Below are 25,104 nucleotides of genomic sequence, written 5' to 3' on the forward strand. Positions count from 1 at the left end.
AGCCGTGCGGTTCGGGCGGCGGCTCTCGGTCTCCCTCCGTCCTCAGGACCGGCGCGCCGGGCTCGGGAGCCGCCCGCGGTGCCGCCGTCCCCCCGGCGCCTCGCGGGGGCTGGCGGGCGCGCGCCGGCCGGGGGATCCCCCGCTTCCCCACACCGGAAGTGCTCGGCCGAGGTGCCGGGCCCGGCGGAGGCCCAGCCCGCTCCCGCGCGCCGGAGGGCCTGTGCGGACGCCCGCGCCCTGGTGAGGGCCGCACCTCCCGCAGGTTGGTCCCCCGCCAGCGGGCCTGTGGGAGGTGGTCAGGCCGCCCTGGGAGCGGCCGGGGCCTGCGTGCTGCTGGCCCGGAGCCCTTCTGCTCAAGGCCGTAGCGCTCTGCCCCAGCCACAGCCCCACCTCAGCCTCTTGATGGGTAGTTGTAGGTAAGCCTCCTGGTCAAGCCGGGCGCTGCTGGCTACTCAGGAGGCCGAGCATCGTGGGTCAAAGCCAGACCGGGCTTTGAACCACCCCAAGCCGGAAGTGGAGCAGTGGCTCAACGTGGTAGAATGTCCACAAAAGCTCAGGGACAGCAACCAGGCCCTGAGTCCAAGCCCCAGGACCGGTTAAAAACCACACAAGAAAAGGCCTCGTGATCTTTCCTGCTCGGGCTGGCTTACCTGAGCTTCGATCCTAAGATCTCAGCCTCCTAAGTAGCTAGGATTAGAAGCATGAGCCATCTTTGCCCACCTTGACACAGGGAGCTTTTTCTTTTAACGGGTTCAGGGCAGTGCTAGTTTACCAAAGGGTATGAAATCATCCTGATAGGGAAACAGTTGTGTGTAGTGGTGTCCTGACCCAAGTCGTCGGGCCAGTGTCACAAGTGGTGAGCAGTGTCTTGCTTTTCCTACACCATGATTGACAGCAGCTGGAAAACAGCACATTAGATTCATGCTTATTCTAAACATTGCCCCCTCCCCTGTAACTTTTTTGTGTATGTACTTATATAAGCTAGAGAGTTAAACAGCAAAAGATCTTTGTTTTGGGCCTGTTTGATATATATGTGAAACCATGTTGTCCAAAAATAAACGGAATTTTATTTTGCTGAGTTCTAACAGCAACAAAAATGTCCTGTTTTATAAGAGTAAAGCACATAAACAGTGAAGAAGAAGAAAAAAGTTCTAATGAAAAGCCAAGCATGGTGATACACAGCTATAATCCAAACTCTGAGAGGTGGAGACAGGACGATGAAGAATTCAGACCCAGCTGGGTACTGGTGACTCACACTGACCAGGACAGGAAAGTTTGTAAGACTCTTGCATCTCCAGTTAACTACCAAAAAGCCAAAAGTGGAGCTGTGGCTCCAGTGGTAAAGCTCCAGCCTTAAGTGAAAAAGCTGAGTTCAAGCCCAGTACTGGCACAAAAAGAAAAAAAAGGAATCTGAGGCTAGCCTGAGCATCATAATGAGTTCCTGGCTAGTCTGGGTTGCATAGGAAAGGCAGAAATGTGTTACTCAGAACCTCTAGCTCATCTTCAAAGGCTTTTCAGCAACTTTTTTTTTTTTTTTTTTTTTTGTAGCGACATTGGGGCTTGAACAAGGAACTTGGGACAGTTCTCATTTGTCTTTTTGGATCGTGGCTGGTACTAAACCACTTGAGACATATCTGTAGTCCTGTAGTCCAGCTTCTTTTTCCCTGGCGATTGAAGGTAAGTCTCACACTTTTCTGCCCTGGCAGGTTTCTACCTTGGTCCTTATCTCAGCTTCCTAAGTAGCTAGAATTACAGGAATGAGTCCCTGGCATCTGACTTCAGCAACTTATATGTCCTTACAGATACTTGTACATGAGTAGGGATATACTCTATGCTCTTATTTGGTACCTTGCCTACTCAGGTAGCAGGAAATCACAGAGAACTCAAACTCTGACATGCCTACTGACCTTAACCCATTTTCCTCCAGCTCCCTTTACTATGGGACTTGAACAGCAGGAGATAAGCATATGCAAATGTGCAACTCTGAGTAGGATACACTTTGTTGGAGAGATGGCTAGAAAATGCATGTACTCCTTTTCAAAGTGTTTGTGCACAGTTAATCTGTCCACCAAAGAGATTGTGTAAACTACACCCATCTCAGCCATAATCAGGGAACATGGCTTGCTCTGCCTTGTCCCTACGGGTGCTGACCCTGCCTCTTTCCTCCCTAGCACCCACCAATACTGACATTTATTGCAAAAAAGTTACCATCCAGAATCAACTCCCATCAAGCAAATGGATTCTTGTCATCATTTCCTGTTTGACACAAGTAAATTCCAGTTTTTTCATCTTTCACTGAAAACTTGAGTTGCTTAGATCTTTTACTTTAAATTAAAAAGTTTTATTGTTACTTCTATACAACAGTAATATTTAACATTGGTAAAATGTTTACCAAAATGTCTTGCTAGGTGCTGTTAGCTTACTCCTGTAATCCTAGCCACTCAGGAGGCCACGATCTAAGGATTGTGGTTCAAAGTCAGCCTAGGCAGGAAATGCCATGAAACGTAGTCACTTAACCATCAGAAAAGACAGAAGTGGAGCTGTAGCTCCAGTGTTGGAGTACTAGCCTTGAGCAAAAGATGCTCAGGGACAGCACCCAGGCCCTGAGTCCAGGCCTCAGGACCAGCAAAAAATAAAAACTTAGAAACACCTGAGGCTTGTATCAAGTTTAGCAGACATTACTATGCAGCTTTAGCTGTTACCAAATTTTGTTTTTGTTCATCTGCCAACAGCATGAATTTGATAAGCTGGTAGCTTGGGTTTATTTTTCAGATTAACAAGAACATTGTCAATTTTGTGAACCTCTCACTGGATTTAGGTCCGTGGATCCCAGCCAGAAAGTTCTTGGTCTTGTTCAAGAATTTAAGGACACAGAGGAGGACTCTGCTCTCTCTGGAGAGGACAGTGAACAGGCTTAGGAAGGAGCTCAGCTGGAGGTCCCAAGACCTCAGGCTTCTGTTGGAGTCTGAGGACATGGAGGTAGTCAGCACTGGGGAACCAGCTATGTATCACTCACTTCCAGAGTGACATATATGTCATCAACTCCTCCCACTTACTGGTGGGGGAAAATCTGAGCCTTACATGCTCAGAGACTATCAAAGACCACGGGGTGGAGTGGGGGGCTAGCATAAGGTTGTGCTACTTTGATTGCCTATTGTCGTGCAGAAAGGTCAAGACTATTTGATGTTCCCAGAGGTCTTGTTTACCCACAGCACTGAATAACAGCATCCATTTTGATCTTTGCCCACCAGAGTACACAATAGCTTGTTTTCATTGGTCTGTCTGATGGAAGTAGAGCACCTCTTGGGGTCAGTGATTTCTTGCCTGGGATTTGTCCAAGCCTGCTAGTCCTGTGCTGTCCTTCCTGGTGGCTTCCTTTTGGTTGGGAAGGGTCTTAGATTTGAGGCACCCAGCTTCACAGGCACACACACTCATTGTTGTCTTTTGACTTCTGGCATGTTTTTTTGTCCAGAAAAAGATTGAGGGTTGTTTTTTGGTGCCAGTCCTCGGGCTTTAATTCAGGGTCTGGATGCTATCTGGAGGCTTGTTTTTGCTCAAGACTAGCACTCTATCACAGTGCCATTTTTGGTTTTTTGGTAGTGAATTGGGGATCAAGAATTCATGGACTTTCCTGCCTGGGTTAGCTTAGAACCATAATCCTCAGATCTCAGCTAAGATTACAGGCATAAGCCACCAACACATGGCAAGTTTGAGATTTTTACAGTCATATTTATTTCCTTTCTGACCTCAAGTTTTTGTGTACTCTGAAAAGCTTTTTACACTCTAAGGTGATTTACAAAGATATTCCTAAAAGATTTGGGTTTTTTCCATGGTCTGGGTTTTTATACTGAAGTCTTGGCCCCCTGGGGAAGAAAGTCAACGAGGAAGAGCTGTGGAAAGGGTTCAGATTTATGTTTTCCAAGGTCTAGCCAGTTACTCCCATGTTGTTTATTTAATAAATTTCTTTACGTGGTTGGACCTATGTCGACATGCTGGATTCTGTCTGTTGAGATACCTGCCAGGGGATTTGATAGCTGAACAGATGAAGGCCCAAAGCCTTAGGAGGAAACCTGGAAGGCACAGAAGTCAGGGTGCCGTCCAGTGTTAGGAACAATCCAGGGGTGGGGTGGGTTCAGGATGCTGGGCAGCCAAAGAATTTCCAGCAGGCCATAGGATGTCCTGCTACAGCTAGAAAGCAGTTTGATTTGCATAAAAGCAAAAATGAAAATATAAATACAATTTGTAATTATGGAAGGAGAGCGGAGACGCAGCTGACACCACTGCATGCTGAGGCCTGGGTCTCCAGGAGAGCCCCTTCTGCACCCAGAAGACGGGGGCCAGGCCACCGCCATGGCAAGCTCACAGGAGAGTGAGGGGAAGACCTGCCAGTTGTGACAGGAAAGCCTTGAATAGAAAAAAAAAAAGAAGAAAAGGGGGGCTGGGAAGGTGGCTCAGTGGTAGAACACATGCCTTGCATGCATGAGGCCCTGGGTTCGATTCCTTAGCACCACATAAGGAGAAAAAAAGCTGGAAGTGGTGCTGTGACTCAAGTGGTAGGGTTCTAGCCTTTAGCTGAAGAGCTGGAGGACAGTGCTCAGGCCCCACGACTGGAAAAAAAGGAAGAATCCACACCAGCTATTGCTGGCACAGATTTGAACTCAGGGCCTTACAATCACTTGTCTGTCACTCTACCACTTAAGCCTCATTTCTAGCCCAGCTTATTGCTGGTTATTTTAGGAGTTCCTCAGATTTTCCTGTCGGGCTGGACTTGAGCCATCATCCACTAAATATCAGTCTGCTGAGTAGCTAGGATTAGGTATGAACCACTAGTACTTGACTCACACCAGCTGTTGGGAAACAACGACTGTTTGCAGAGCTCATCACAGAGGTTGGCTGGGTCTGGTGGAGAAAACATGTCACACAAGTGCTGGTGCATGCTACTTGTCTGGAATGCTTTTGACTCAAGGACTTCATGGCAGTAGTTTAGAGGCACACAGGCGTGAAGGCTCCTTTTTTTCCTGGGGCTTGGGCAGAAGTTCACAGCTAGTGCTCTGCCACTTGAGCCACAGTTCTACTTCTGCCTTTCTGGTGCTTAATTGGAGATAATCATCTCATAGGCTTTCCTACCTAGGCTGGTTTCAAACCATGATCCTCAAATCTCAGACTCCTCAGTAGCTAGGATCAAGGTATCAGCAACCAGTTCCTAGTTTAAAACTCCTTATTCACTCCCCCCCCCACACACACACACATATGCTGAGCAAACACTCATCCTCTTCCTGGCCTGGCCCCAGCAGCTCCGTTTTTGGTATTCATAGCTTCCACAAGTCACTCCAGAGAGAAGTCATTTTGTCACACCCTGTCAACAGGCAGAAGGGCCAGACATGGCCAAGTGGTGGCTTCAGGCATCTCAGCTTGAACTGTGGATATCGCCTGAAGCTTCTTCAAGGCTGGGGCCAGGGGAACGTGGAAGAACATTAGCCAGATTCACAGCAGGGAGCAGAACCTCAGAGCCAGGTGGGCAGGTCAGTGCTGTCCCTTTACCTCCAAAGGCTTTCTGGGGAGCAGAGGGCTTGCAGTCCTACTGAAGATGGTTTTCAGAATAATCTACAGTATAAGAAAAGACGAGAGCCCTGGAACTGGAGTAACAGCTTAAACAAAGGGGTATTGTTTCTTAGGGTTTTAAGTTTTTATGGGTGTTTATCCTGTGAAAGAAAGACAAAGAAAAGAAAGCTGGGCACTGCTGTCTTACACCTGCAGTCACAGCTTAGGAGACTTGAGATGTGAGGATCACAGTTTGAAGTTACCCTGGGCAGGAAAGTTCATGGGACTCTTCTCTCCAATTAGCCAACAACAAAGCCAGAATTGGAGTTGTGGCTCAGGTGGTAGAGTGCCCAGGTCCTGAGTTCAAGCTCCAGGACAGGGCTCCCCCAAAATAAAGTAGTTGGCTGGGAGTGTAGCTCAATATAGAGCACTAGCCTGGCATGGCCCTGGCATCTAGCCTCAGTATCACACTACAAAAAAAACAACAACAAAGCAACAAAAAACCCAGTGGTGCTGTGGCTCAAGGGGCAGGTAGAGTGCTAGCCTTGAGCAAAAGAACCCCAGGTAGCCAGGTGCTGGTGGCTCATGCCTGTAATCCTAGCTACTCAGGAGGCTGAGATCTGAGGATAGCGGTTCAAAGCCAGCCCGGGCAGGAGAGACCGTGAGACTCCTATCTCCAATAAATCACCAGAAAACCGGAAGTGGCGCTGTAGCTCAAGTGGTAGAGCGCTCGCCTTGAGCTGAAGAGCTGAGGGACAGCGCCCAGGCCCAGAGTTCAAGCCCCACGACCGACAAAAAAAAAAAAAAAAAAAACCCAGGGACAGCGTGCAGGCCCTGAGTTCAAGTCCTAGGACTGGCAAAACAAACAAAAAAAACCACGCTGAAAAACCAAGACAAAAACAAGCTAACGAATGCCCCTTCCCCAGAAAAAAGCAAAAAGGCAAAAGATTAACTCTACATTTGCCACCTTCATGGCAAGTGTTGCTCTCATTTACCTTTAACTTTGGAGATGGAGCCCCTTGCTGTCACTGTGGGAGGGCCTGGCCATACCTGGTTGAGTCTGTCCTCCTCCCGGGTCAGATTCCAAATGATTTCGAAGTGATCCACGCTGGGCAGTTCTTCAAATGAGGCTTCCCACCCTGTTTGGCACAGTGTCTGGGTAGGAGAGACAAGGGAGATGAGGGCCTTCTGAGGCTGGGGTGGGGGAAGGTAGGAGTGGGGAGATGGTTCCCACAGTGCCTGGCAGGTCAGGACACAGGAAGTATTTAACAGGGAAAGTAATGAGGTCACATGAGCTTGACCACCAGCCAGATACCTCATAGAACTCCCAGGACTGTCGGTGGAATTCTGGGGAGTCGTGCTGACCCACAATCACCAGCATGGGGCAGGCAGAATTCCCAGGCTTCACCGGGGCCGCCTCCAGGTGCCGCTGTGGGCTGTTCCTCCGAGCATCCTCCCTGGTGGGTTGGGAGGGGGACCAGGGTCAGGACAGAGGCACAGCCAGCCCCTGGTCAGCAGGGAAGGGAGGGCAGGCGACTCACGGTGTCATGTGGAGAGGGGCATTCTGGGAGGTGGACAGGAGAGGTTCCAGATCATAGATTCCACTCACCAGGAAAAACCCTACAGAGGTAAAGGAAGGCTTGGGGACAGGGACCAGGTAGAGCAAGATGGGACCAGGTGAGCCTTCAGGTCAGAGAGGCAAGCTTGGGGGCGGGGTGGGGAGGGGACAGAGAGAAGGCAAAGACACTCCTGCAGCACTTGGAGCTGATGGCCCAAGGGCGCCTGCAGTCCCCACAGAAACCTTTGAGATTGGGTGTGACTCCATGCGTGGACCAGTTAACCAAGAGCATCATGGCAGCCAGCTGAGCCCCGGCTGAGTGTCCACACAGGAAAATGCCTCTAGATAGGTCAGACAGAGAGTTGGGTTTGTATTTCTTTCCCCAAGGCATCAGCGGCCCGGATTTTCCCGTGGACCGCAGGCCACAGGGGCAGCATGGCTGTTTCCACCCGCCTGGCACAGCCCAGCAGAGTGCTGTGGTGACACCCACTTGTTCTCTGGAAACCTCTTCTGCACGAAAGCGATGCTGCGGGCTACCTGGTCCACCATCTTGTCTATGGTGCCTGAACAAAGAGCAGGGACTGAGTCAGGATCCACTGGGAAGTTGTCTCCCTGCAAAGGAGCCCCCTGGCCCTTGAACTGGCAAAGCCCACCCTTGGTACCTTTGGGGGCAATGTCATAAGCCACGATGACCACGGCCACCCCATGTGCCGTCAGTGGGTTGACCATGAAGGCAGACTGGTCTTTACTGCAGAGACAAGAGGTAACAGTGGAGGCCACTTGGCCTTGGTCCTGTCCCCCCTAAGTCCAGGACACACTGTGTGTCATGGTAGGATAGGGGGAAAGCTGCGTCCTCATCATGTTGTATGTTAGCCAAGGGAACGCTGGGACTTTAACTTCTAAGCCTGGTTCCCTTGCCAGTAAAATCCCAACAGTTACGTCCCCTGTGTGCATATGCACGCACGCGCCGGTACTGAGGCTTGAACTCAGGGCTTGGACACTGTTCCTGAGCTTTTTGGCTCAAGGCTAGTGCTCTATCACTTGAGCCATAGCTCCACTTCCAGTCTTTTTATGGTTAATTGGAGATAAGAGTCTCAGGGACTTTTTTGCCTAGACTGGCTTTGAATCTGAACTGTGATTTTCAGATCTCAGCCTCCTGAGTAGCTAGGATTACAGGCATAAGCCTCTGGTGCCCAACTATGTGCCTTCTTATAATATTCCCTGCTTTTGAGAGCTTCAGATGAGGGGTTCAAAGATCTCTGCAGTAAGGTGAATATGTTGGCCAGAAGCAGTGGCTCACATCTGTAATCCCAGCTACAATCAGGAGGCAGGACTCCCTCAGAAAGTGCTAGAACAACAGAGGCAAACACTGCCTTTTTATCTAAGGGCTACCTTTTTAGCTATGTGCCAGTCCTGGGGCTTGAACTCAGGACTAGGCATTGTCCCTGAGCTTTTTTGCTTAAGGCTAGTGCTCTACCACAGATCCACAGCTCCATTTCCAGCTTTTTTTGGTGAGTAACTGGAGATAAGAGCCTCTCAGGCTTTCTGTGCCTGGGCTGGCTTTGAACCAAGCTAGGACCATAGGCATAAGCTACCAGCACCTGGCTGTGCCGTTCCTCTTTGAGCACTGAAAGCCCCATGTACTCTTGCTTCTGAGCACACTACTGAGACAGCTGGCCACTCTGGTTTTCTTGATCAGCAGTGGGCCAAATCCATCTCCCTCTGGGTGTGGTGTGAGTAGTGTTTCCCCAAAAAAGTATGTCCAAGCCAGGTGCCGGTGGCTCACGCCTGTCATCCTAGCTACTCAGGAGGCTGAGAGCTGAGGATCGCAGTGTAGAGCCAGCCCTGGCAGGAAAGTCTGTGAGACTCTGATCTCCAGTGAACCACTCAGAAAACCGGAAGTGGTACTGTGGCTCGAGTAGTAGAGTGCTAGCACTGAGCAAAAACAAGCACCTAGGCCAAGAAGCTAAATACTGAATATTTTCCATTCATTTACATAGTTATATATTCACGTGTGTGTGTGTGTGTGTGTGTGTGTGTGTGGAGGGAGAAGAAGAGAACATAAGCATAACAGGACTACTTGGGGGGGGACAAGAGGGAGGAGGAGGGGGTAAGAATGGTGGAGGACACATAATATGGAAACCCATGGTGTCTATGAAGATGAACTCACTGAAGGCAAGGGAACAATAGAGGTACAGGGGTGGGGGAACCCCAGGAAAGAGAGTGCGAAATTGGTGACTATATTATATACAAGTGTGAATGACGCCCACAATGCAGAAAAAGAAAAAAGAGAGGGAGACTTGAGACCCAGACACTGGGCTGTGGGCAGAGGACCCAAGAGACCACCAGAAGCGATGGGGGCTGGAAAGACCCCACCCTGACAGCCTGACCCCCGCAGCGCCCCATGCCTGACTCCTAGCCTCTGAGGTGTGAGTGTGTATACTGGTGTGGTTGGAACCAGGCTTGCTGAGTTACAGCCTGTACATGTGCAGTGAGGGGTAAGGAACACAAGTTTATAAAAGCCCAAACACTGAAGAAAGTTTTGAGAAAGCATTGAGCCCAGAGACCTCGCTTCTGATGGCGCACTGGCCACGTGCTAAACCTTGCTCCTGCGAGACCCAATCTGCATTCATCAGAACCCGCCAGCTCACCTTCCACTCTGCCAGTATCCTCCATGAAAAAATACGAAGAAAGGCAAAGCTGCAAGAAAAAACAGAGGGTCCTGGGTGGGGCTGGGCCCTGGGCCAGGCTGGGCCCTGGCCAGCAGCCCACTTTGCTTACCTTCAGATGCTGCATCAGGAAAGTAAATGTCTACTTTCTCCCCTTCCCCATCTCCATAGGGGACATCCAGCTGGCTCTTCCTGGTGGCCCGGGCTTTGCTGGTGGCTGCCTCAGGAAATGGACAAGGGATTGTTAGAAGCTCGATGAACCCAGGGCCTCCTTACACTTGCTGGACCACTTGAGCCACGCCTCCAGACCCTTTTGCTTTACTCCCTTTCCTTTTTGACCAGACTGACCTTGATTCTCCTTCCTCGGCTCCCTGTGTAGCTAGGATTACAGTCCTGAGCCACCACTTCTGGCCAGAAGGCTTCTTAAAGACCATTAGGTACCTGCCTACCTTAAAGAATTTGGGTAGACTTTTTTATGTGTGCCAGTACTGAGGCTTGAACTCAAGGACTGGGCACTGTCCCCTGGCTTTTTCACTCAAGGTCAGTACTCTACCAGTTGAGCCTTAGCTCCACTTCTGGCTTTTGGTGGTTAGCCATAAGTTTCATGGACTCTCGGCTTTGAACCTCAGTTCTCATATCTTAGCCTCCTGAGTAGGTAGGATTACAGGTACGAGCCTTAACCACCTATCTGTCATTCTTTTAGGTTAGAATGTTTAATGCTGTTTATGCTATTTCTGTTACACAGAAAGCTTTTTCCTACGAGAAGAAAAGAAAATAGGAGAATCTTTTAAAAACCGTGAATGATAAGTGCAGAATTTTGAATCTTGTTTTTAAGAATATTTTTCAGAAAATTGGGGCTGGGAAGGTGGCTCAGTGGTAGAGCGCTTGCCTTGCATGCATGAGGCCCTGGGTTTGATTCCTCAGCACCACATAAGCAGAAAAAGCTGGAAGTGATGCTATTGCTCAAATGGTAGAGTGCTAGCCTTGAGCTGAAGAGCTCAGGGACAGGGCCCAGGCCCAGAGTTCAGGCCCCAGGACTGACAAAAAGAAAAAGAAAAAAATACTCCTGGGCTGGGATGTAGCTCAGTGGCAAGCACTTGCCTAGCAAGTACAACGTTCTGGGTTCGAGCCCCAGTACCAAAAAAGAAAAGACAAAAAAGAAAAAAAATACTCCTTTCTTTCTTTATGGTACTGGGGATCAAATATGCCCTTTTGTGGGGGGAGGGGGCTACTGCGGATTGAACCCAGGGCTGCTATCCTGCTAGGCAAACACTTAACCTCTTCAGCTTAGCCTTTAGTCTTTTCTTTTGTTGTTGGAGGTGGGGCTTGAACTCAAGCCAGGGCACTGTCCTTGAGCTCTTTTGCTCAAGGCTAGTACTCTATCATTTTGATCCACAACTCTACTTGGAGATAAGAGTATTGTGGACTTTCCTGCTAGGGCTGGCTTTGAACCATGATCCTCAGATCTCAGCCTCCTAAGTAGCTAGGATTATAGGTATGAGCCACTGGTGCCTGGCTATTTTCAATTATTACCTAATAGACTCAAAGTATGGTAAAAACTGGGTGCTAGTGGCTCACACCTATAGTCCTAGCTACTCAGGAGGCTGAGATCTGAGCATCACAGAAGCCAGCCCAGGGCAGGAAAGTCTGTGAGCCGCTTTTATTTATTTATTTATTTTTGGTCGGTCATGGGGCTTGAACTCTGGGCTTGAGCACTGCCCCTTAGCTCAAGGTGAGCGCTCTACCACTTGAGCCACAGCACCACTTCCGGTTTTCTAGTGGATTATTGGAGACAAGAGTCTCACAAACTTTCCTGCCTGGGCTGACTTTGAACCGAGATCCTCAGATCTCAGCCTCCTGAGTAGCCAGGATTACAGGCTTGAACCACTGGCGCCCGGCTCTGTGAGACTCTTATCTCCAATAAAAGACTCAGAAACTAAGCCAGAAGTGGTGCTGTGACTCAAGTGGTAGAGCACTAGCCTTGGGCACAGAGAGACTCAGAGACAGTGCCTAGGTCCTAAATTCAAGCTCCAGGACTGGCAAAAAAAATAGTGTAGTAAAGGACCAGGCTGGCTAGGTTCTTTGCTGGACCATGAGGAGCTCTGGACAACAGGCGAGACATTAGCACACATCTGGCCAAGTGGTTTTGCTTAGAATATTCATGGGTCAAAATAGCCAATGCATGAAAGGATCAACAAATTATTATTCAACAGAATATTATTGGGGCATAAAAAAGGAATCTAGCTGGGTGCTGGTGGCTTATGCCTGTAATCCTACTCAGGAGGCTGAGATTTGAGGATCTATGAGGCTCTCAGTCCAAAGCCAGGGAGGCAGGAAGTCCACGATTCTTTTTATCTCCAATTAGCCACCAGAAAACCGGAAGTGGAACTGTGGATCAAAGTAATAGAGAGCAAAATTTGAGTAAAAATGCTTCAGGGACTGTGCCCAGGACCTGAGTTCAAGCCCCATGACCGACAAAAAAAAAAAAAGGAATCTAGTTGTAATACCTGCAACAGCACAAATGAATCTAGAAGACAACTAAGTAAAAGAGCCAGACACCAAAGGACACCTATGGTATGACTGTCTACAGAGAACCTCCTCAAAGGAAAGGCAGTAGGGATTAGCAGGAGGAGGAATAGAAGTCACTGCTAAAGGGATAGGGTTCCTTGTCTTGTCTTTTCTTTTTTTGGTACTGGGGATCGAACCCAGGACGTTGCACTTGCTAGGCAAGCGCCTTGCCACTGAGCTACATCCCAGCCCCGATAGGGGTTCCTTTTGGAATGACAATAAGGTTTAGGAAGATGGCAGCGTTGGTCTGGCAACATTTGAGTATTCAAAATACTACAGACAGCTGTGAGCAAAAAAGAGAAAGCCAAACAAGAGCTCAAGTCCCCGACTTCAAACCTCAGTATTGGCACGTACATACACAAAAGCTACCAAACTGAACACATTAAAATGACAAGGTAAGCCGGGCACTGGTTGCTCATGCCGGTAATCCCAACTACTCAGAGGGCTGAGATCTGAGGTTCATAGTTTGAAGCTAGCCCAGACAGGAAAGTTCACAAAACTCTCATCTCCAACCACCAAAAATGCCTAAGTGGAGCTGAGGCTCAAGTGGTACAGTGCCAGCTGAGAGCATAAAAAGCTTAGGGACAGTGCCCAGGCCCAGTTCAAGCCCCAGGGCTGGCAAAAAAAAAAAAAAAAAAAAGATTGGGTTTGTATTTTGTGTGCCCATTATCTTTTCTCCTTCCTCCCCCCACTTTCTCCTCCCTCTCCTGCAGTGAATAGGGGAAAATCCTAATTACAGAGTCAACTAGCTTATATAGGCCAGCTGGGAAGGGACAGGCAGTGGCTGCCAGTCACAAGGTCCCACCAACCAATCTACACTGGTGATTGGTCAGGCAAGGCAAGATAGGAGTCATTGGGACAGGAACTGCATTTGGGCTGGGATTTAGGGTGTTTGCTAGGAGCTCTCCATGCTTCAAGAGTTGACATACTCCAGAGTATGGCTGCCAGGCATGGGGCAAGCTTGGAGCCCAGCACCGCCAAGGCCAAAACTTGTAAGAACTGGAGCTCCCAGGGGCTAGATGGAGTAGCACCGAAGCTCCGGTGGACATACAGTATTTTCAATTGTGGGAAAATACACATAACACGCTTCCATTTTAACCTGCTTTAAGTTCAATCAGATAATATCCACTTAATTTACATAGTCTGTAATCCACATAGCTTCCACCTCCAGAACTTCCTCTTCCCATTAAACATTAACTCCCCATTCCTCCTGCCCCGCCCCTGCCAGCGCTCCTACACCAGGTAAACATGATTACTTTAAGAACCTAGAAATACAGAAGAACCATAGTACTTACCCATTTGCATCTAGAATCTATATGTCTATATCCATATTTATATATCCCTGCTTTGATTATAGTTATAGATGTATATTTTTCTTTACTGTAAAATGAATTTTGACTAGCCAGGTGTGGGTGGCTTATACCTGTAATCCTAGCTAATGAGAAGGCTGATTTCTGAGGATTCATGGTTTGAAGTCAGCCCATGCAGAAGTTGGTAAGGCTCTTTATCCCCATTTAAACAGCAAAAAGCCAAAAGTGGAGCTGTGGCTTAAGTGGTAGAGCAGTAGCTCAAGAAATCTAGGTGACAATATCTAGGCCCTGAGTTTAAGCCCCAGCACTGGCTCTGGAGAACACACACACAAAATCTTGAAGAGAATGGAAGGAGGCACTGAAAGACCTAACCATTAATTTACCCGGGACCTCATTTTATTCTGGAATGTAACCTCTGAACTACTGCAGTCCTAAAGCCAGAAAATTCCACAAAAAGCTACGTGCAAACAGTCCTTGGAAAACTGCAGGTGATGTTTACCTAAGATAAGCCGGAGGTGGAATTGTCTGCGATTCCAGATATAGGAGCAGTGACCAAAATCTAACCAAAAAGTCCTGCAGTTCTGCACGTACTCCCTTGCACCACCCTTGTGACTTAACCAATAATTTTAAAGTACATCAACCCCTTGATCTGACCAATAATCCTTTCTAGATTCCTTCCAGCCATTGGACATGCAAATCATGTTTTAGAGATGTTTTATGATTCTCCTGAAGTGTGTGTTGATTTGTCAAGGAATGATATGATGATGATGATGAGTGCAAAGTCCCAGCCTTCCCCAAAGAGTGTATAAAACTGCTGCAAACCCTAGGTTGGGGCCTCTCAGCGTCACCGTCACCGGTTGTCTACTGTGTGTGCAGAGGACCGGCTAGCTCACAATAAACACCTCGCTGCTGATTACATCGATCTTGGTCTCTTGTGGTCTCTTTAGGGTCCCAAACTCGAACATTATAGCACACATCTGTAATGTCGGCTATGCAGGAGGCTGAGGCTTGGGAGGACTGAGCTGAGACTGTTCAGACTTTATCTCACAAACTAAAGGAATAAGGGCTGGAAGTGGGGCCTGTAAGCAAATGGCCCGGTCTGACCAAAACAGCAACAAGAAGGGAGAGGTGGAAGGATTGAAAAAAAAAGTGAATGCTACCACAGAACCTTTTTTGTGGTAGTAGGCACAGAATAGATGAAGCTCCGCTGTACAATTAATGTGCTAATAAAGCCTGAAGAGTTGTCTGAAAACAGCAATAACATCCCATCTCCAGGGAACAGTTATAACATCCCAAGTGGACGTGAGCTGGCTGAGCCCTCACCCGCCTCTTTGGCCTCCACTCAGCCCCGCAGCCTGGGCTCCTGAGCCTGAGCACGGGAGGCTGGCCCTCCCGGGGCTGCTCTCCCCTGCCCCCAGATACCGACGGCTCCCGCAGGGCTAAAGGTCACCCAGGCAGCCGCGCGGGGCCGCACCGTACCTTCGCTTCCCATCTGTAAGAAGGTCTGCAGGGCTTCCTGGGCTCCCCGGCGGACCACCCACTCGCTGGGCGAGTACTGCTTCTCCAGCTCCTGGGGGACAGGGACACAGCCAGGCCGCGGGAGGCGCGTCCCAGGCCGGGGCCGCTCAGCCTGGGACCCCAGACCCAGAGCTCGCAGCGCCCCACCGCCCGGGGCCAGGCCGGGGCCCGGGGTGTCCGGTGGCGCCATCGTGGGCGCGGCCCCCCGCGGGGTGGGGTCGGTCCGGGGGGGGGGGGGTCCCTCGGACCCGGACACGGGGCGGCGCGGGACCAACATCACGGGAAACTCAGCCCCCAGTGCCGTAAGCACCGACCCCGACGCTTCCGGAGGCCTGGTCGGCTCCGAGCCCCCTCCCCGAGCCCCACGCCCGCGGCCTACCTCGGCGGACAGGACCCTCCAGGACGCGTCCATGCTGCCTCCGGCGGCCGACTCACGAGCGCCCCGTTCTTACCCGGGGCGAGGGGCGGGCCACGCCCGTCCGGCTGGTGAGCCAATCAGCGGGGGAGTGTATTCCCGCCGGCTCCTGATTGGCCAGCGCTTCGCAGTCCGAGCGGGCTTCGGGTTTAAAGTGTGGGACTGCCGGCCTGGCGGGTAGCTTCAGGCGGCCGGCCCGGGGGTCTCGGCTCCCGTGACGTCTCCTCTCCCCTTTCTCGCTTTCTATCCTGGCAGCCAGCATGAGCTGCGTCACCCTGCCCACGGTGCTGCCCGGCTCCCCCAGCAAGATCCGGGGGCAGATCCAGGTGCGGGGGGTCCGTCCTGCGGGGTCGGGGGGCGGCCGGCGCCGGGGCGTCCCCGCTGACCTCTCCCTCTGTCCTAGGTGATTCTCGGGCCCATGTTCTCGGGGAAAAGGTAAGGGCCTTCCTGGGCGGGTGGGCTGCCGGTCGCGGGGACGCGTCCTTCCCGGCCGCGCGTCCCGGGCCAGGCCCGCGCCTTCCCGCCAGCCTTCCTCCCCCTCCCCCCGACCACCGCCTCCCCCTCCTCCTCCCCCCTCCCTCTCTTCCTCCCTCCTCCTCCCCCTCTTCCTCCCCCCCTCCCCTCCGCGCTGCCCTGGCCCTCGAAGCCCCCCGGGCCGCCCCCCACCCCCACCCCACCCCGAGGCCCTCCCGGTGTGGCGGGAAGGCTGCAGTTACTTCCCGCGCCCGCCCCGGGCCAGGCCTCGTCCCCACCCCCGCCCCGTCCTCGGAGGGTCGGACCCGGGGGAAGCGCGTTCCGCGGCGTGCTCGGCTTCCCCACGGCGGACCCCGGCGGCGCAGGCGCGGCCCTGGCCCCGGCCCAGCCCGCCTTTTGCTCCTCCCGGGTGGAGTGCCCGCCAGGAGCGCGGCGCGGGCCGCGCGGGCCTCACCTGGCCTGCGATCTTGCAGCACCGAGCTGATGAGACGCGTCCGGCGCTTCCAGATCGCCCAGCACAAGTGCCTGGTCGTCAAGTATGCCAAGGACACCCGCTACAGCAGCCACTTCTCCACCCACGACAGGTCAGCCCCGCCGCCGCCTGCCCGCGCGCAGGACATACCGCAGAGCACTGTACTCCGTCCTCCCACCCCTGGCCTCGAACACTAAGCGTTTGCAAACTTCTGGTGGCCTAGACTTGGCCATGCTGGGGGCTCGAGTCCAGACCCTCCCCCACAGGCCATCTGAGAGTCATCTCTGGTAGTCAGAGCTGGAGGGGGATTGGACGCTGCTGGCCTCTAATGGGAGTGTGGAGGTACTTGCCACGGCCTACATAGCCCCACATAGTCCCCACCACTCAGATCGCTCTGGTCCCAAGCCTGACACATGACACCCGTGGCTCCTTCCTATTGTCCTAGCTACTCAGGAGGCTGAGATCTGAGGATCACAGTTGGATGTCAGCTGATGTAAGGAAGTCCATGTGACTGTTATCTCCAATTAACAACCAAAAAGCTGCAAGTAGAGTTGTGATTCAAGTAGCAGAGCACCAGCTTCAAGTGACAAAGATAAGGAACAGTGAATGCTAAGCCCTGAGTTCAAGCCATAGAACCAGGATTACACAAGTGCAACACAAAGAATGATCTGGCCCCAAAAAGTCTGTCTTGCCTGCTATTGATGAGAAACCCTCTTTAGAATTTTCACCTGTGCAGAGGCTGCAACAGATTTGCTTGGCTTGAACTCAGGGCCTGGGCGCTGTCCCTGAATTCTTTTACTCAAGTCTAGTGCTCTATCACTTTGAGCCACAGCTCTACTTCTGGTTTCCTGGAGGTTAAATGGAGATACAAGTCCCACAGACTTTCCTGCCTAGGCTGGCTTTGAACCTTGATCCTCAAATCTCAGCCTCCTGAGTAACTAGGATTATAGGCATGAACCACCAGCACGGGCACCTTCACTGATTTTTAATTTCATAGTCATTTGTCTTTAGCAGGCCCCCTGTCTGTTTGTGGCCTTCTTGGTTGTGTGTTTATCTGCCTGAGCTCTGGGCATTTCTGCCTGTAACCTCTGGGCTGGAGTCAGCTTTAATTCCTTGGCAGTGGGTTTGGGACTGGTGTTGTGAGCCAGGGGCACACTTGTCTCATGCTCAGGAGCAAAGCTGTGCTGCGCCAGAGTGCAGTAGTGCATCCTGGGCTACTGAGAACAGCGTCCAGCATGGGTCCTGGTGGGAGCTCTGGGCTTGGTGAAGCTGGTCAGAGCGTAGAGCGGAGACTGCTCAGGGCTCGGAGTCAGTAAGGGCCTGCCTGGGTTTGAGCACTGCTTCCCGTGGGCTCAGAGATAGAAGTCTTTTTACTTTTCCACATTACTTAACCAAGGTCCCACCACACAAGTCAGGTGCCCATCTCATGGAAGCAGAAGACAACTCCAGATGCAGATTGTGGGTTGGGGCAGGTCTGAGGTTTCTGGGGGAGTCACAAGTCACCAGTGTAGACGCCTGACATCCACAAAGCGTCAGGGATGAGCCCTTGCCAAAGCCAGGGCCCGTGCGCTGCCTGACTTCCTCTTCTCGTGCCCTCCACCAGGGGAGGCTAGAGGGAGTTGAATATGCACAAAAAATCGTTCTGTGGGTATTTTTTCCCCAGAGTTTGGAGGTTATATTATCAAGAGAAGAAAACTGAGCAGTAGTTATGAAGTATTTAATTTTGTATAAATGCAGCTAGCTACACACCATAGCGCCTCCCTGGAGTCTAGTTCTGCAGATCAGGCAAAATGGGGACAAAAGAAAACAACATTGTAGGAAAACACAGAAACTACTTAGACAAGCCGAGGACAGCACACAGCATTCCTTCCCAGAAAAGGCTCTGGCTGTGGGGGCGGGGTGAGGGCCACAGCATGATTTATGATGCTGGAATGGCCTCAAAGGAGCAGACTTGGCTGGGTGGAGTCTGGGTGAGACAGCAGAGCTGCACCCAAGACCTCGAGTCCCTGGCTCTGCTGGCTGACAGTCACGTGATCTCGGAGAAACCCTTCAATCTGCTGGGTGTCAGCTGGAGGGGTTCTAGCTCTCTGGGGCTGGTTGTGTTGGCAGCTTCTCTCTGCGGAGGCCCGTGGGCTCCTCACCACACGTGGTCTTCTTGGATGAGCCTTTTCTTCAATTTAAAAAACAAAAAGTACTGCTTTGTTTTTATTTTGAGTTGGGGATTCATTTAGCACTAAACTACACTCCCAGCATTCATTCTCCCATATGTGAACTTATCATTTATGACAGCATTGATATTAAGATAAAAACCCAGGCTAAGTTAGGCTTGCAAAGAGTCTCATGGACTTTCCTGCCTAGACTGGCTTTGAGCTGTGATCCTCAGACCTCAGCCTCCTGAGTAGCTAGGATTACAGGAGTGAGCCACCAGTGCCTGGCTTTATTCTAAATTTAAAAGAAATGGAAATGTTTTGCCAGCACTGGCCTTGGGCTGGGGGTGTAGCTAAGGGTGGGGAGCTTGCCTGCCTGGCTTAGGACTCCAGGTGTCATCCTTAACACCACCGAAACAAGTCAGCCTTGTCTGCCCCTGTCCTGAAGGGCAGAGGAGTTTTGGAGCCTTCATTGACCTTTCCATTGAACATTTATTTATTTTTAGTTCACTGTGTGAAGTGAAGAGAGGTCAATGGTATTAAATAACTGCTTTTCTTTTGAGCTAAGGAAAACCTTTTGGTGTTAGTACTGGGACTTGAACTCAGGACCTCTTGATACTGGCTTTTTCACTGGTAGCTGGCACTGAGCCACACCTCCAGTTCCAGCTCATTGCTGGTTAATTGGAGATAAGAATCGCTTGGGTCTGAGGTGTCTCCAAACCTCAGTCCTCAGATCTTGGCCTTGTGAGTAGCTACAGGTGTGAGCCACACAGACCTGGCTAATCACTAATTTCTATCGGAACAATCCAACTGATAATAACTCTGAATCCATTCTAGTTTCACTGAAGTCTGGTTAAGATGAACTTGAGCGTCTCTGATGTTACTCCCTGTTGCAGCATTGTCTGTGACAGTAAAGAATATATAAATAAGCCATGTACTGGTGGCTCACACCTGACCTGTAATTCTAGCTACTCAGGAGGCTGAGTTCTGAGGGTCACAGTTCAAAGCCAGCTCAGGCAAGAAAGTCAGTGAGACTCTGATCTCCAGGAAACCACTCAGAAAACCCAAAGTGGTGCTGTGGCTCAAGTGGTAAAGTGCTAACCTTGAGCTGAAGAGCTGAGGGACAGCGCCCAGACCCAGAGTTCAAGCCCCACAACCAACAAAAAAACCCAAAAAACCATAAATACCTACATACCAATAGAGAATGGCTATAACAGCCTCTACAAACCTTATGGAGCAATGCATAGAAGAGGCCAAACACTCTGAGCATTTGGAGAGAAATGCTGAGATTCCTTTGTCGAATTGTCAAAGAGATGGTTACAGAGTAATAGTCTAGCAGTTTCTATCGGGGTCCTCGGGGTCTTGATGGACAGCACTGCAGTCTAGTGACAGGCTCACTCTCATGACTTGTTTGCCTTCTCTTCCCAGGAACACTATGGAGGCGCTGCCAGCCTGCCAACTCCGTGATGTGGTCCAGGAGGCCATGACTGTGGCTGTCGTGGGCATCGACGAAGGGCAGTTTGTAAGTCCTCTGTCCCCTTCTCCCCGTTGGTTTGGAAGTTATTAGTTCTGTGTCTGATCTTCAGTCAAGTAACAAGGTTGACATAGTTCAATTAGCATCTGAAAACCCTTCAAATCCCCCTGGCTAGTTTTTTCCTTATTGTCATAAGGGTTTATTTTACCTTTCTTCTACCTCAGCCTCCTGAGTGCTGGGATCACAGGCATCTGTACCACACCTGGCTCACTGTACTCATTGTTGTTTAACAGTTTAGTGTTGTGTCAGCACTGGGGCTTGAATTCAGAAACTCTGCTCTTTTTCTATTCAAGACTCTCGCTCTACCACAGAAATCACATCTCCATTTCTAGACTTGTCTCTCTGGGCTGGTTTTGAGTCTCCATCCTCAGCCTCCTAAGATTAAAGATTACAAGTGAGAGCCACAGCACCATTTCCGGTTTTCTGGTGGTTAACTGGAGATGAGAATCTCACGGACTTTCCTGCCTGGGCTGGCTTTGAACCTCCATCCTCCGAGCTGAGCCTCCTGAGTAACTAGGATTACAGGCATAAGCCACTGGCACCCGGCTTCATCTCCATTATTATCTGTAATAGAAATTTAGCTACTTCCTCCCTCCCCTAAAGAAGAACTTTAGTTCATTCAGTAAATGATGTATTATTTTCTTGTTGACTGCACAGCCTCAAAACTCACAATCTTCATGCTTTAGCCTCCCAAGGGCTGGATTATAGGCATGTGCCACCACAGCCAGCTTCAACAAATATTTACCACAACTATTATAAAAACCACCCATCTGCCCCAGGCACTGGGCCTTTGTTCTTCAAGAAGTTCAAAGTCAGCCTTGCCTACATGACTCACAACTATAATCCTAAATTCTTGGGAGGGGCTGGGAAGGTGGCTCAGTGGTAGAGCGCTTGCCTTGTGTGCCTGAGGCCCTGGGTTCGATTCCTTAGTACCACATAAGCAAAAAGAAAAAAGCCAGAAGTGGCGCTGTGGCTCAAGTGGTAGAGTGATAGCCTTGAGCTGAAGAGCTGAGGGACAGCGCCCAGGCCCAGAGTTCAGGCCCCACGACTGGACCCAAAAAAAGAAAAAGCTAAATTCTTGGGAGTCTGAGATCTGAGAAGCTAGCTCTTACAGGAATGAGTGACTCTTATCTCCAAATGACCACCAAAAGTGGTCAGAAGTGGAGCTGTGGCACAGTGCCAACTGTAAGTAGAAAAGCCAAGCAAGTTTGAGACTGTGGTTACCAGCTCAGCTCCTAGCTGCAGGGTCTTGCTCCATGTGAGCCTAGATCCTTCCAATTCTTCATACATGTAGGTTTTTGGATTTGGGCTTTTTTTATGCCAATACTAGAGCTTGAACACTCTGAGCCTGGCCTGGGTGCTGTCTCTTAGCATTTTGCTCCAGGTTGGCACTCTACCAGCCTTAAGACACAGCTCCACTTTTAACTTGTTGGTGATTAATTGGAGATGAAAATCTCACAGATTTTCCTGACCTCACAGGCTTCAGATGTAGATCCTCAGACCTCAGCCTCCTCAGTAGCTCAGATTTCAGGCTATCTGTGTCCAGCTACAGATAAGGCTTCAAAAAATTACAAAAACAATACTTCATTGTAGAGACCAGAAGTTGGCAGGGCGGATTCCTTCTGAGGACAGAGGGAGGATCCAGGCCTCTCCTGATTTGCAGCAGCCCCCAGCCTTGCCTGCCAGGCTTGGAGCAGGACATGGCTAGGGTGGGGGAAGGGGCTGGGCAGCAGAGACTTCTCCTCAGCTGGAGGGGTGTAGATGAGGAATCTGTGGGAGGGAGCGTCACTTTGTTCGTAAGCTCTGGGCTGTTTTGCGTTGTTGAATCTGGCTCTAAAAGCCAGTGCTCAGGGTGACCGCTCCCCCCTCTCCCCCTTCACTGGTCTTTCCAGTTCCCTGACATCGTGGAGTTCTGCGAGACCATGGCCAACAACGGCAAGACGGTGATTGTGGCGGCCCTGGACGGGACCTTTCAGAGGAAGGTGGGGAGCCTGAACCAGGTCTCGCTGAGGGCCAGGGGAGAGGGGGCGCCTCAGCAGACACAACACCTCAGTCCACTTGCATCCTTCTGGCCTGACCCAACCGACCAGGCCAGGGCTTGCCTGAGCCCAGGGCCTCCTTGGTCCGCCCGAGAGTGGGTGTGTCCAGACCAGATGCCAGATGCCAGCTGCCGCCGCCAGCTACTCCAAGTTGGCATAGGGACAGATCAGGCCGTGACGCTTTAGAAAGGCAAACTCAGAGCATTTTCCCAGGCTTGGCTGCTTCTGAATTAAAGGGTTTTTAAAAAGAGGTGTAGGGCTGGGAAGGTGGCTTAGTGGTAGAGCGCTTGCCTTGCATGAATGAGGCCCTGGGTTTGATTCCTCAGCACCATATAAGCAGAAAAGGCTGGAAGTGGCGTTAAGGCTGTAGTGGTAGAGCGCTAGCCTTGAGCTGAAGAGCTGAGGGACAGCGCCCAGACCCAGAGTTCAGGTCCCACAACCGGACCACCCCCCCCAAAAAAATAAAAGAGGTGTAATCCACACACCAGTGGCTCACACCTGTAATCCTAGCTACTCCGGAGGCAGAGATCTGAGGATCAAGGATTGAAGCCAGCCCAGGCATGAAAATGCATGACTTTTATTTTCAACTAACTATCAAAAGGTTGGCGGTGGTACAGTGGCTCAATTCGTAGGGTGCTAGCCTGGAACAAAAATGCTCAGGGACAGTGCCTAGACCCTAAGTTCAAGACCCAAGACAGAAAGAGAGACAGACAGATGGAGAGAGGGAGGGGGAGGGAGGGAGGGAAGGAGGGGGGGAGGGAGGTCTGTGCCTGGCTGGGTAACAGCACACGTGCTCTTCTATGGATGCAGGCTTTCGGTGCCATCTTGAACCTGGTGCCCCTGGCGGAGAGTGTGGTAAAGCTGACAGCTGTGTGTATGGAGTGCTTCCGGGAAGCCTCCTACACCAAGAGGCTGGGCCTGGAGAAAGAGGTAGCTCCAGGGGCCTGTGGCTTGAGTGGGCAGGGGCTCCGCCTGGGTCTAGCCTCTCTCCACTCATTCTTTGCATCTCTGCCACCAGGTGGAGGTGATTGGCGGAGCAGACAAGTACCACTCTGTGTGTCGTCTCTGCTACTTCAAGAAGTCCCCATCCCGCCCTGCAGGGCTGAACAACAAGGAGAACTGCCCCGTGCTGGGGAAGCCCGGCGAGGCCACGGCTGTCAGGAAGCTCTTCGCCCCTCAGCAGGTCCTGCAGTGCAGCTCTGTCCACTGAGGGCCTGAGGCCGCCTGCCGCCCCGCCCATCCACCCACCCCTCGGCCTCCGATGGGGCTGCTGCATCTGAGGAACACTGTTACAGGACAGGCCCTCCAGGTTGCCTGTTACCTCCTCCTGGCCTGCAGCTTCCCCTCCTGGCCACTGACATGACCAGCCGCGGGTTGGAGCGGGCATGCGCGGTGGTTCAGCCTGACTGCTGCAAGCATCCCCCCGGGCCAGGGCCGAGCCATGCGTGTGGTGACACCGGCAATGCCGGCCTCTTCCTCTTCGTGGCTTTCACTGCCCAGTTTCTCTTCTCCCTGGAAGTCTGTGCGCCTGTGCATTTGGGGGGATCTGTCCCCCCCCCCCCCACGGAGGATGGCCTGGACTCCAGCCCTCTCACTGCCCTTCGCGCTTGAACGTCCTTCCTACGCTTGGTGGTTTCCAGAAGGGCGGTGCATAGTTGGTGCTTCTTGTTTTACAGTATATGAAATTAATTAATAACGAAGACTAAAATTCTCAAGTTGTTGAGAGCTTGCGGCTTGCTGGCCTGGGCTTCCCCGGGTCCTCGGGACAGCTTCTGCGCGGTGTGGGTGGGGATTTCTTCCCAGATCTTTTTGTAGCTCTACTGCTTTCTCCAACCACAACCTTTTCCACAGAAATGCTCACGAAGCATGTCCTAAAGAGGAACTGTCGCCAGCGTTTCTGTCCGTCTGGCTTTAGGATGGAAATGGATAAATAGAGCCTGGGTTTCAGGTTGTTACCAGGTACAGGTACTTGGTTTTTTGTTTTTGTTTTTGTTTTTGTTTTTTGGGTCCAGTTGTGGGGCCTGAACTCTGGGCCTGGGCGCTGTCCCTCAGCTCTTCAGCTCAAGGCTATCACTCTACCACTTGAGCCACAGCGCCACTTCCAGCTTTTTCTGCTTCTGTGGTGCTGAGGAATCGAACCCAGGGCCTCATGCATGCAAAGCAAGCGCTCTACCACTGAGCCACCTTCCCAGCCCCATGGTACTGGGTTTTTTGTTGTGAGTGTGTGTTATCAGGGTTTGCACTCTGGGCCTTTTAGCTCAAGGCTAGTGCTCTAATGTGAGTTACAGCTTCATTTCCAGTTTCTGGTAGTTCGCTGGAGATGAGTCTCAGGGGCTTTCCTGCCTGGGCTGGCTTTGAAATATAATCTTCAGATCTCAGCCCCCTGAGTAGCTAGGATGACAAGAGTGAGGCTCCCCTGTCCAGCTCAGGTTATGTGAGAGACACTCGATGGTTTGGGAGCTAAGACCATTCAGCTGTGCCTTGGGAAGGAGACTGGAGCAGTTCCTTGGGGCTGGGGTGCTCAGGCTCAATGTTCCCTGATCTGGGCCACACGCACCCAGTGCAGCCGATCGGTTCCCAGAGGACCTCTGTTCTGCCTGTGCCCAGCAGTGCACCCATCCTCTGCCCCGTGCCACAGCTAGGAGTGGCTGGTGGTGCAGCTGAGACTCAGCTTGGGAAGAAAGCCCTGTTCCTTTGCACTTGAGGTTTTGAAATCACCTGAGTCCGCAGTTGGTGGCTGTCACTGCTCAAAAGAGGAAACTAGGAGTTACTTCAGGGGCCTGGCTTTCTGCTAGACTCAGGCCCACTCTCCCAGGGTTATTGAATAGGGTGTCCCGATTCCCAGTCACCCCTCCCATG

At 51.3% G+C, this 25,104-nt stretch overlaps 2 protein-coding genes across 5 annotated transcripts; one reads left to right on the forward strand and one right to left on the reverse strand.

The window, feature by feature from the left end:
• Tk1 (thymidine kinase 1) lies at positions 1-23,956 on the forward strand. Of its 3 annotated transcripts, XM_069992883.1 has the most exons (8): positions 1-262; positions 1,549-1,677; positions 15,983-16,014; positions 16,527-16,637; positions 20,101-20,194; positions 22,099-22,188; positions 23,056-23,175; positions 23,264-23,956. In XM_069992883.1, the coding sequence occupies exons 3-8, from the start codon at positions 15,998-16,000 to the stop codon at positions 23,453-23,455; spliced, it is 624 nt and encodes a 207-aa protein (XP_069848984.1). In that variant the 5' UTR covers positions 1-262; positions 1,549-1,677; positions 15,983-15,997; the 3' UTR covers positions 23,456-23,956. The 3 variants fall into 3 exon arrangements, with proteins under 3 accessions (XP_069848984.1, XP_069848983.1, XP_069848986.1); XM_069992882.1 differs by lacking the exons at positions 1-262; positions 1,549-1,677 and adding an exon at positions 15,835-15,905; XM_069992885.1 differs by lacking the exons at positions 1-262; positions 1,549-1,677; positions 23,056-23,175 and adding an exon at positions 15,835-15,905.
• Positions 3,709-15,627, reverse strand: Afmid (arylformamidase). 2 transcript variants are annotated; one of them, XM_069992880.1, is made up of 11 exons: positions 15,544-15,627; positions 15,126-15,216; positions 9,881-9,985; positions 9,751-9,799; positions 7,762-7,847; positions 7,590-7,662; positions 7,343-7,440; positions 7,083-7,161; positions 6,857-6,998; positions 6,592-6,696; positions 3,709-5,604 (listed from the first exon to the last, which is right to left on the reverse strand). In XM_069992880.1, exons 1-11 carry the CDS (start codon positions 15,574-15,576, stop codon positions 5,524-5,526), a joined length of 942 nt encoding a protein of 313 aa, XP_069848981.1. In that variant the 5' UTR covers positions 15,577-15,627; the 3' UTR covers positions 3,709-5,523. The 2 variants fall into 2 exon arrangements, with proteins under 2 accessions (XP_069848981.1, XP_069848982.1); XM_069992881.1 differs by lacking the exons at positions 7,083-7,161; positions 7,343-7,440.
• Positions 23,957-25,104: the final 1,148 nt, after the last annotated feature.

Source organism: Dipodomys merriami, unplaced genomic scaffold, assembly GCF_024711535.1.
Source record: "Dipodomys merriami isolate MVZ:Mamm:240054 unplaced genomic scaffold, mDipMer1.0.p SCAF_42, whole genome shotgun sequence".
Taxonomy (NCBI): domain Eukaryota; kingdom Metazoa; phylum Chordata; class Mammalia; order Rodentia; family Heteromyidae; genus Dipodomys; species Dipodomys merriami.